Source organism: Lagenorhynchus albirostris, chromosome 2 (genome assembly GCF_949774975.1).
Source record: "Lagenorhynchus albirostris chromosome 2, mLagAlb1.1, whole genome shotgun sequence".
Taxonomy (NCBI): Eukaryota; Metazoa; Chordata; class Mammalia; order Artiodactyla; family Delphinidae; genus Lagenorhynchus; species Lagenorhynchus albirostris.
The window spans coordinates 90,938,372-90,950,977 of record NC_083096.1 but is presented as its reverse complement, the minus strand read 5'-3'; the positions used below and the strand labels follow the sequence as shown (position 1 = coordinate 90,950,977).

The following is a 12,606-nucleotide window of genomic DNA, read 5'->3' as shown; positions in this document are numbered from 1 at the left end:
GGAGAGGTAACAACTGACACTGCAGAAATAAAAGAGATCATGAGAGATTACTACAAGCAACTCTATGCCAATAAAATGGACAATCTGGAAGAAATGGACAAATTCTTGGAAATGCACAACCTGCCAAGACTGAATCAGGAAGAAATAGAAAATATGAACAGACCAATCACAAGCACTGAAATTGAAACTGTGATTAAAAATCTTCCAACAAACAAAAGCCCAGGACCAGATGGCTTCACAGGCGAATTCTATCAAACATTCAGAGAAGAGCTAACACCTATCCTTCTCAAACTCTTCCAAAATATAGCAGAGGGAGGAACACGCCCAAACTCCTTCTACGAGGCCACCATCACCTTGATACCAAAACCAGACAAGGATGTCACAAAGAAAGAAAACTACAGGCCAATATCACTGATGAACATAGATGCAAAAATCCTCAACAAAATACTAGCAAACAGAATCCAACAGCACATTAAAAGGATCATACACCATGATCAAGTGGGGTTTATTCCAGGAATGCAAGGATTCTTCAATATACGCAAATCTATCAATGTGATAAACCATATTAACAAACTGAAGGAGAAAAACCATATGATCATCTCAATAGATGCAGAGAAAGCTTTTGACAAAAATTCAACACCCATTTATGATAAAAACCCTGCAGAAAGTAGGCATAGAGGGAACTTTCCTCAACATAATAAAGGCCATATATGACAAGCCCACAGCAAACATCATCCTCAATGGTGAAAAACTGAAAGCATTTCCATTAAGATCAGGAACAAGACAAGATTGCCCACTCTCACCACTCTTATTCAACATAGTTTTGGAAGTTTTAGCCACAGCAATCAGAGAAGAAAAGGAAATAAAAGGAATCCAAATCGGAAAAGAAGAAGTAAAGCTGTCACTGTTTGCAGATGACATGATCCTATACATAGAGAACCCTAAAGATGCTACCAGAAAACTACTAGAACTAATCAATGAATTTGGTAAAGTGGCAGGATACAAAATTAATGCACAGAAATCTCTGGCATTCCTATATACTAATGATGAAAAATCTGAAAGTGAAATCAAGAAAACACTCCCATTTACCATTGCAACAAAAAGAATAAAATATCTAGGAATAAACCTACCTAAGGAGACAAAAGATCTGTATGCAGAAAATTATAAGACACTGATGAAAGAAATTAAAGATGATACAAATAGATGGAGAGATATACCATGTTCTTGGATTGGAAGAATCAACATTGTGAAAATGACTCTACTACCGAAAGCAATCTATAGATTCAATGCAATCCCTATCAAACTACCACTGGCATTTTTCACAGAACTAGAACAAAAAATTTCACAATTTGTAGGGAAACACAAAAGACCCCGAATAGCCAAAGCAATTTTGAGAACGAAAGAAGGAACTGGAGGAATCAGGCTCCCAGACTTCAGACTATACTACAAAGCTACAGTTATCAAGACGGTATGGTACTGGCACAAAAACAGAAAGATAGATCAATGGAACAGGATAGAAAGCCCAGAGATAAACCCACGCACATATGGTCACCTTATCTTTGACAAAGGAGGCAGAAATGTACAGTGGAGAAAGGACAGCCTCTTCAATAAGTGGTGCTGGGAAAACTGGACAGCTACATGTAAAGGTATGAAATTAGATCACTCCCTAACACCATACACAAAAATAAGCTCAAAATGGATTAAAGACCTAAATGTAAGGCCAGAAACTATCAAACTCTTAGAGGAAAACATAGGCAGAACACTCTATGACATAAATCACAGCAAGGTCCTTTTTGACCCACCTCCTAGAGAAATGGAAATAAAAACAAGAGTAAACAAATGGGACCTAATGAAACTTAAAAGCTTTTGCGCAGCAAAGGAAACCATAAAGAAGACCAAAAGACAACCCTCAGAATGGGAAAAAATATTTGCAAATGAAGCAACTGACAAAGGATTGATCTCCAAAATTTATAAGCAGCTCATGCAGCTTAATAACAAAAAAACAAACAACCCAATCCAAAAATGGGCAGAAGACCTAAATAGACATTTCTCCAAAGAAGATATACAGAGTGCCAACAAACACATGAAAGAATGCTCAACATCACTAATCATGAGAGAAATGCAAATCAAAACTACAATGAGATATCATCTCACACCAGTCAGAATGGCCATCATCAAAAAATCTAGAAACAATAAATGCTGAAGAGGGTGTGGAGAAAAGGGAACCCTCTTACACTGTTGGTGGGAATGTAAATTGATACAGCCACTGTGGAGAACAGTATGGAGGTTCCTTAAAAAGCTACAAATAGAACTACCATATGACCCAGCAATCCCACTACTGGGCATATACCCTGAGAAAACCATAATTCAAAAAGAGTCATGTACCAAAATGTTCATTGCAGCTCTATTTACAATAGCCCGGAGATGGAAACAACCTAAGTGTCCATCATCGGATGAATGGATAAAGAAGATGTGGCACATATATACAATGGAATATTACTCAGCCATAAAAAGAGACGAAATTGAGCTATTTGTAATGAGGTGGATAGACCTAGAGTCTGTCATACAGAGTGAAGTAAGTCAGAAAGAGAGAGACAAATACCGTATGCTAACACATATATATGGAATTTAAAAAAAAAAATGTCATGAAAAACCTAGGGGTGAAACAGGAATAAAGACACAGACTTACTAGAGAATGGACTTGAGGTTATGGGGAGGGGGAAGGGTAAACGGTGACAAAGCGATAAAGAGGCATGGACATATATACACTACCAAACGTAAGGTAAATAGCTAGTGGGAAGCAGCCGCATAGCACAGGGAGATCAGCTCGGTGCTTTGTGACCGCCTGGAGGGGTGGGATAGGGAGGGTGGGAGGGAGGGAGACGCAAGCGGGAAGAGATATGGGAATATATGTATGTATATAACTGATTCATTTTGTTGTGAAGCTGAAGCTAACATACCATTGTAAAGCAATTATACTCCAATAAAGATGTTAAAAAAAAAAACAAAACATCTAGCTTAACGGAAGGCAGCTGGACTTTATAGCTGTATCTCCATTCAGTCTGTTGAAATATTGTTCTTGCACAGAAAAGAGAGGACCTCACGGCCCCCCGGGGGCCCTCTGACCACACTTTGAAAATCTCTACTCTGTTCTGGTGTCTGGTATACAGTAAGTGTTCGATCGATTAATAGTATTATTATTAGAAAATGTGTCATCTACAGAGCAGAAATAGAACCAAATGTGTCATAACAGGAAGAATACTGAGTTGAAGGAAAAAGCAAGCCTGGTTAGCTCTCTGGCCCCCAGCTTCCTGCTGTATAAACTGGGTAGATTAGGCTCGGCCGCTGATTTTCTTCTCAGGAGCTACCTAAGCCAGCAGGCCTCAACTCCACCTCTTCCTCACCCAGGGCAGTCCTACCAGGGGATGTTTTTCTGCTTAAATTATCTTTGGAGAAGGGCCCCTATGACTAAAACTCATTGGATTCCATGCACTGGTGCTCTCTGGGTCTGCTCCCCGCTCTAACTTTCTTTGCTCCTATGAAATGTGTATGGACAAGTCAGCAGCAACTGTCCCGTGGCGGGGGAGCTCCCAAGGTGCAGATTACGGGTCATGCTGGGGGGCTGCCACGCAGAACTGAGGCCGCCTCGTGACTGAGTCACGGAGCCCTGTGACTCCAGGCCGAGACAGGTGTGGGCACTTTCACCCTGCTTGACCACATCTCATTTGAATCAATTCATTATTCTTTACATTTTGCAACGATAATAATAATAACCAACGTGCAACACCCTAGTCTAAGTAAAGCTACATGGCACATGGTCTGCTGGCAGTGAGCGGACCCCAAGAAGAGGGATCATGACGACTGGCCCCAGACCCCTCAACTTACCGAGAACTGAGTCTGGGTGCCGTGCCTTGTCTTGAATGGCAACAGGAAACCTTCCACGGCTGATTCCTCTGTGGCCTTTTTTCTCCATTTTTTGCTTCCTAAAAAAGGTGCATAAAATCCCATAAACTTTTAGTATACTGCTAATAGCGATAGTGAGAGGTCTGGTAAAACTGAAATGTGAAATTTCTTGTGTCAGAGCCTGGAATGATGGAGGATGCATGTCATCCTCAACACAGCTATCCCTCTGCCTGCCTGTTTGAGAGCTTCCCCGTGAGAAAGTGCACCTAGCACAATTTGGCCTGAAAAGAACATGCATACCAAACATTAAAAGTAAATCTGTTTTGTTTCCCTGAGGATAATATCTAGTCATGATACACATAAACAATATAGAAATTTGAAGTATGGAATTATAAAATTTGGAGTTTAATTCATTGTCTCAAAATCAGTTCTTATCAGGGGAAGAAGCTGTACTACATGTCAATACCAGATCACATGGCTTTGGATCCATAAGCACTAGCTGAGAGATCCGAAAATTCCAGCAAGGTGGATTTTGTCCAGTGTCTATGGGGCTAAAGGCTATGAGAGCATGTGGGGTTAATTTTAGCTGTGCAAGGCCACCAGGGGGCATCAGAAAGATGCCCTTCGATTGTCATTTACCGGGACACTTCCTCCGACTTGTCTGTAGCTTCTGTCTCCCTTCTTCACAGAAATTCTAACTCCTCCAAAGGAATTTTAGTTGACAGCAATTCTTAAGAAAGCTCTAGCTCAGCCCCTGGAATACTATAATAGCCCCTAGGGAACGTTGCTCATTCTTAGCCTGGAGGGCACCGTGCCCAAGACGTCCTGGATGTAGCCCAAGATGTCCTGGATGTAGCCAGTGAGTCAGGAATGAGACTGATTGCCGGGGATGGAGTTTGAGCCTCAGGCCTTGCTTGCAAATGTGTGCATGTCCCACTGTGCCTGGGCCTGCTGCTGGTGGAGAGAGGCGCAGTGCTTGGAGTTTGTGAGGTTGGGGGCTGAGAAGCCAGGCCCTTTCCCTCTTCTTGGAAAAATATGCTCTCCTCATGAGTCACATATTTTCTCACACCTCATTTTCTGTCTCCACCCTCCTCCTCTGGGGCATTTGAACATCTGCTCTCCAAAGTGGAAAACTTGGATGGCACTCAAGTGAGTTTAGTCCAACACATGAGTTTCTTTTTCTGCCTCTTTTAAACTTCTTTGTGCACTAAAATCTTCTTGCCAAAAACAGTTAAGGGCGGTTCTACTTGAGAAGACAGTTTTTCAACAAGACCAAGTAGCTGAAGTGTACTCTTAAATCCAAAATTCTGCATCAGACATAAAGGGATAAGCATTTTACACATAGTATATATGTTATTTATCTGCATATATATAAATATCCTTCAAACAGTACGTACATCAGTAGGCTAAATAAAGAACACATCCCATCTGAGAGAGAGCTAATCTTCTAAAAGAGTAAAGAGTATATATAACCCTCTGTTCAATTAATTCCTCAGGGATGATATAGTTTACCAAGATTTCAATTTATGAATCATGCATATCGCCACATCACACCCCAGCAGTTGATTTACTGTTAGATCTGATTTTACACTTGGTTGTGTTTTGCCTTCCATCTTGTTCATTATAAAAGAGAAAATGTAGTCTAGAACGCCAGTCCCTGTCTTGCTACTTTAGTGGTTCTGTGAGGTCTAGACTATGAATTTGGAAGAGAAATATTTAGTATCTTGAAAGCTTAATCAAAACGTTTTTTTAATGTCAAGCTATTTTTATTATGCTTACTAAAACCTAAAAAAAAATGTCAAAACGTAGGTTTTAATTCAATTAAAAAAAATAGTGGATCTGGGATGACTCAGGGATTTGGCATCATTTGTGACCTTTGTATTGAAAGGAGAGTCAAAGCTGATGATGGACATGTTGGTTTAAAATAATGGTTCACACCAGATGACACACGGATATTTAACCACAAAACCATGCTGTTTCTTTTTTTAGAGGGCGGAAACTCAATAGGACCCTTATGACAAGTGCTCATTCCGTGCTTGGCATGCTTTCCAACAGGAAACTTCAGTCTTTCAGACCTTGTCATCTGCCTCTATTCGAATCCATTATGTTCAGGTAATAGTGGTGGCTAAACAGCCCCTCCCTCCTTGCCTCTCCACCTTCCTAAGGTCAATTAGCCAAGCTTTGGCTCCAGTCCACAGTGCCTCTCAAGCTTGGAGGAGGCGCCTCTTGCTGACTGATAGAAGCTTCAAATAAATGATTCTGAATCCACGCGGGCTAACAGCTGACCAAAGAGTGTTTCAAAACCATTAAGAATTTCTCCTTAGGATTTCACCTCTACAGCTTTTTACCCGATTTACAGCTTGTCACCTCCGGAAGATTTCTTGCTGAGGGATGTGGAGAAGTAAACCCTGGGACACGGGATTAGGCTTATTTCCGGTGGCACTGGGGGGCAGAGGTGGGACCCAACAGGGTAAGTTTTCATTCATTGTGAGGAGAGAGTAGTGAGGCTGCGAGCTGCTACACAATGGTGTATAATAATCTCCCACATGGGCAAGGTTCAAAGGGAGCCTAAAGGCCAAACCACCCTCCATACGCTGTGGTCATGATTCTTAACCAAGAGGCCTATCAGAATCATCTGGGAGAGATTTAAAAGAAAGATTCCCGGGCTTCCCTTGTGGCGCAGTGGTTAAGAATCCACCTGCCAATGCAGGAGACACGGGTTCGAGCCCTGGTCCGGGAAGATCCCACACGCTGCAGAGCAACTAAGCCCATGCGCCACAACTACTGAAGCCCACGTGCCTAGAGCCCATGCTCCGCAACAAGAGAAGCCACCACAATGAGAAGCCCGCGCACCACAATGAAGAGTAGCCCCCGCTCGACGCAACTAGAGAAAGCCCGCGCGCAGCAACAAAGACCCAACGTAGCCAAAATAAACAAACAAACAAATAAATAAATATTAAAAAAAGATTCCCACCAGGGCTTCACCCCGGGGAGGCTGATACAGTAGGTGGGGCTGAGGCATGTGCATTATTTTCAAGTGCCCTGGTAAGGCTGATGCTCTCCGCAGTTGAGAGCCGCTGCTCCAGGGATTTGTCAGTTGGGAGGGAGACCGGGCTGCGTGTCCAGCCCTGAGATCTGCGATTCTATAACTCGGCCCGTGGCTGCTGGCACCTGTTCAGTTAGTTGATGCCCATCCTCACTGGAGTTACTATCCCAGGACCGGCTCCCACCCACCCTGGGAATTTAGCAGCTGGAAGCCCTCACCATTCAAGGACCTGGTGGCAGAAGGCACAGCTTGCACCGGTCGTCTCTGTGCTGTCCTGCCTCCCCGCAGCATTGTTAGGCTCCTCCTGCACCACAGAGCACACACAGATGTGGATGTGACCGAGGAAGTGACTCACCCCTCGGCTGCTCAGGCACAGCCCAGCAAGCCGCGCGGACCCCGCCAAACTCACCATCTCAGGACTCCACTCTGATTTCTGGCTCAGTGGGGCCTGTGCTGTAACGGCCTGGGGCTTAGAGAAAGAAAACTTCCACCCTGCCTTGACTTCCTTCCTTCTCCAGACATTTAAAAATCTAGTACAGATGAGAGAATACTCTCCCCACCCTGTTTTCTCTTTCCTTTAGTTTCAAATTACACCAAGCTCCACCAGAGGATGAACCAATTTAAGATGATTTTTAAATCCTTCAATCTGACCACTGGTTAGCAGAATCTAAAAGCCTTTCCAAAGCAATGTATTCAACTATGAATTAAAACAAGGTTTAGGGACTATCTAGAGGCCTCAATGATTGTTTATATGTCCCTGTTTAACACACACAAAAAAATCACACTATGGAACTGAAAAGGCTGACACCACCCTTACTATGGTTTTACCCTTTATGTAAACAGAAAATAAACATACTTTTCTCACCATTATAAACAATAGTGAGAAATAAGCATCATTGTACAGACAGCTTTTTCTATATTTTGAATTACTTCCTTAGGAAATGTCTGGGTCGAAGGTTGTGAAAGTGCTTGTGTGATGATACGTGTGGCCTAATTTCTTTCCACCAAAGCTGTACGAATTACAGAGCCGCCATCAACGTTGGTGGCTCGTTTGTCTACACCTTCCTCTGCATCAGGAGTTATCCCTTGAAAATGTTCTTGTTAATTTAAAAAGTAGGGGTGGCTCCCTGTGTTAACATTTCCTCTGTTATTAAAGGAGATAAACATTTCCACATATGTTTATTTATTGGTTGTATATCCTACTTGTGACTTTCAGTTCTAATCTTTTATCCATTAATTTTTTGGAGGGTTTCAGTGTTTTCTTATTCATAAAAACAACCATTTGTTGATTGCTCCTTGTGCCAAGTACCTCTCATATCACCTCCTTTATTCCTTACCACCATCCTGGCATGTCGTCCCCATTTTAGTGATGAATAATCTGCGGCTCAGAGAATTTAAGCAGCTCGTCAAGGTCACACAGAGTGAGTGGCAGAGCTGGCATTTGAGCCTTTCCCCGTACACTTGTGTCCTTAACCACAGAGCTACTGCTCCTTCGTGCCCTTGTCAGAGCAACTTTGTATGATAAAAATCTTCATCCTGAACAGTGTTTGCTCTTACTATTTTTCAAGTTGTCTGCCTTTCTTAAAAAGATTTACTGTGGTTTCAGTTTTGCAAACATTAGTTGAAATGTTGACATTGTCAAAGAGGTGGTGGAAATGGCCAAGAAACATATGAAAATGGGTAAATTTTACAAATAGTCAAAGCAATACAAATTAACACAATGAGGTATCAGTTTTCCTTTATCACTTTAGCAAAGTTTGGCGAGAAAAAGAAAACAGATACCCTGGTTTGGCTCAGGTTGGAAGGCACCTTCACTCCCAGGCACTGTTGTGGGCACCACTTTGCTAAAGGCCAGTTTATCCAAATTTTCACTGTGTATCTTTTGAACCATTAACTGCAACCCTAGGTTTTTATTCAAAGGAACTAATCAACTATGGCCAAAGGTTTGCATATAAAATGATTTTACTGAAGCAGTGTTTCTAATATCAAAGAAGTGGAAAAAACTAAATGTCCATCAATAAGGGATTGGTTTAATGAATCAGGGTACACCCATACAATGAAATACAGTGCAGTCCTTAAAAATGAAGCTGTAGGTTTATTCAATAACTTTTGAGAGGCCCATGATATAATGTTAAATGTAAAAAGCATATCCTAAAACAATACATGTATGGGGACTTCCCTGGCGGTCCGGTGGTTAACACTTCACCTTCTAATGCAGGGGGCGCGGGTTCAATCCCTGGTCGGGGAGCTAAGATCCCACATGCCTCTCGGCCAAAAAACCAAAACGTAAAACAGAAGTAATATTGTAACAAATTCAGTAAAGGCGTTAAAAATGGTCCACATCAAAAATTCTTAAAAAAGCCCCCAATACATGTATGATCCCATTTTTGTAAAAATGTGTATGTGTATCAGAGGAAAAAAAAGACCAGATATACCCTAAAATATTAGCAATGGTTTTTCTGTCAGTGAAATGTTCCTCTGTATACTTTTCTCTATTTTCTGATTTTTTTGCAATAAGCCTGTATCACTTTTATAATTTAAAAAACAATGAGGTTTTTTTTTGCTTCATTTTTCCCCTGTGTTTTCTTTTATTACTTCTGGGCCTTCAGGGAGTATCTCCGCACTTCACAGTTAAGGCAGATTTACATTAGCAGAATGTAGGGGGGGTGCCCTCCGCCTGAACTGGGAGACCTGGGATCCAGTGTCTCCTGTCATTTGCACTGGGCAAATCTCTTCACCTTTCTAAGCTTCCAATTTTTCTTCTGCAAAAAGTCTATGCAAACAGCAAAACTCCAAACCAACAGAATTATTACTGTTTATTGCTTATTATAATTTTGTCATTATTAATTTAGACCCAGGGCTTTTAATCCCAGTATTTCCAATTCCTTTATAATGAAATCATCTCAAAGTGTGGTCCCCAGACCAGCAGCATTGACATCACCTGGGAGCTTGTTAGAAATGCAGAATTGCAGGCTCACCCCAGACCTACCGAATCAAAGCCAGCGTTTCAGTAAGATCTGCAGGTGAGTCCACGGCAGACTGCAGTTGCAGAAGCCCTGATCTAGAACAGGTACCTCAAGCAGGTTTCTCCTGAGTTCTGAAAGAGTGGAGAGGGTTAGCAATACAGGCAGCTCTCACCAGCACTAACACCCAGGGCGCCGGTTAGTATAAGAGCCAAGTGATCTTAATTATGCCAATTTCAGAGTCACGTTCAGCCATACTGGTTGGTTAAAGAGCCAAGGCAATGAACTGAGCAGAGCCAGGACGGGGCTGCAGGACGTTACTCCGGAAGCCGAAGACAACCTCATGGTCATTTGATCTGGTTAGTCTAGTTTTTTTTTTTTTTTAAAAAAAAGCAGTTTGAATTTTAGAGTCAGTTCTTGAGCTACCTGGGCGCCCCACTTTGGGGGATTATTTGGGTTTTGTTTAATCTGGTGAAGAGTCACTGGGAATTTAATTTCAGCACTCCTGGGACAGTGGGACCAAGTGACCACTTGCCCTTTTCCCACCCTCCCTCCCCTGGGCGTCTCTACGGAGAGAGGGCCCCCAAGGAAGCCAGGCTCCCGGAGGTGGAAGCGGTGGTCCAAGTCCACGTCTCCCTTCTCGGACCCTCAGGAGGGGCCCGTCGCTGCCCTCTTTGCTGAGCTGTGGGACCAGCCTGTCAAGTTCCTCGGAAGAGGGGGCCTCCTGTGTCTGTGCCGGTGGGGGGTGGGGGCGGCACCCTGTCCCCTCTCACCCACATGGCCCCGGCGCCACGCAGGACGGCCAGGGTGCTCCTTGGGTAACTGGGGAGCCGCATAGAGGGACTTGCCATTAGGGCTGCTGTTGCACAGGAGGTGACTCAAAATGGGTTCTGCATTTCCACACCACACCTAAGGCAGCATCATATCCTTCCTGGAGTCCCTTTCCCCGGACTCCTCACTTAGCTACCTCATTCTTATCCCCCAGTACTCAATTCAGATCTCACCTCTGACCCTACCCTCCCACTGTGAGTTACTTTTGGTCATATCCCATCACCTAATTGTCACGGTACCTAACACCAAGGTAATGTGCTTACTGTGAGCCAGGCCCTGTTTTAAGTACGTATATTAACTCATTTAAACGTCCTAATAATATCATTAAAATTTCTAAGAAGCTGCCAGGTGAAGCCAATGCTGCTGGTCTGGGGGCCAGCTTTGAGATATTTCATTATAAAGGAATTAGAAATAATGGAATTAAAAACCCCTGGGTCTAAAATGATAATGACAAAATTATAGTAGACATAATAGTTCCGTTGGCTCAGACCTTTACAGTTTGCAAAGACTTTTTGCTAAAGGAGTTGGAAGCTTAGACAGATATTATTATCCTCACTTTATACAGGAGGAAACTGAGGCACAGAGAGTTTATATAACTTTCTTAAGGTCACAAAGCTGATTAATGACAGAGCTCATATTGATATTTGAACCCAGGCAGTCTGGCTTCACAGTCCTAAGGAATGCATTATTACTTGCACCTACATAGCACTTTTAACATCCTGTAATTCCACGTTAATTTTATCTGTTTGTTGTATGTGTCCCTCATGGAAATGTAAGCATCTTGAGGGCAGGTGGTTTGTCTGCCTTGTTTATATTGTATCCCCAATACAGAGAAAAGTGCCTAGCATTTAGCAAGAAATATTTACCGAATGAATGGTTAATACTAGAGGTAGACTCTCTTTTCAGGGCTATTTATCACAAAGTTATAGAGTCCTCATCATCTCACAACAGTTGCTATACACTTGGGGCCAGTTAAGAAGAGCGAACCCAGACCTGAGGGGAGTGCTGAACAGGAGCCTGGGCTGCCTCACTAGGCTCACTCACACCATGTTGAAGCTAATTTCGGTTCAGGACTAGAGAGAGAACCAGCTGCGAACTTTGGGGATCATTTGTTAAATCCACAGTGGTGCAGAGTTTACTATACCGAGTACTCACTCTATACCAGGCATTCAGTCAGTTGTTCGGGCTACAAAGATGGGTACAAAGGCACAAGGACAAATGAGACATGATGCTATGGGGGCACAGAGGCTGGGATGAAGAATCCTGCCTGGAGTGGGCGGCTATGCATCAAGGTTATATAACTAACCTTCAGAGTTAGTGGGCTAACTCTGAAGATGGGCCTTGAATGAATGGGATTTTTGAGGAGGCAAACATACTTGTTTGGAAGGGCTAACATTTATATAATCTTCAATATCCTGTCCTAAACTCTGACAAAAACCTATTCAAGTTTTGAATAACAGCCAAGGGCTGTGTCTTTAAATACAGTCAATTTAAGGCAATTATCCAGATGATTCCATTTGTCAGAATTTTCATGTATTCTGAAATGTTCTGATAGTTGAGGTTACAAAAAGTACTATAGAAAGACACTGGTAATTGATTTGAATTCCTGGTTTTGCATATGTAGACAATCCAAAAGAATTTAACTTGAGAGAAAGAAAATGTAGAAGTGGACTCATGAGAAATGGTTCTTTCACTGAGTGTGTTATTCTTTATGTAGCAGAAATAGTACAAAACTATTAAGAAGAAAAATTATTTCTTCCAGGCATGCAAGATCTACAAAAAATGTTACTATTCATCCAGAAGAAATAGCTCTTTAGCAGTTCATCAGTTTAAGCTGCATTGTTACATCCTAAACCAATAAGA

General features: G+C 42.4%; 1 protein-coding gene across 1 annotated transcript in view; it reads right to left on the bottom strand.

Moving 5' to 3' along the window:
• The window catches only part of AKNAD1 (AKNA domain containing 1), a 40,488-nt gene that overhangs the window by 11,187 nt on the left and 16,695 nt on the right, over window positions 1-12,606 (bottom strand). Inside the window, 2 exon segments of the mRNA XM_060139471.1 lie at window positions 3,886-3,983; window positions 7,168-7,253. Coding sequence (XP_059995454.1) covers window positions 3,886-3,983; window positions 7,168-7,253 — 184 coding nt within the window.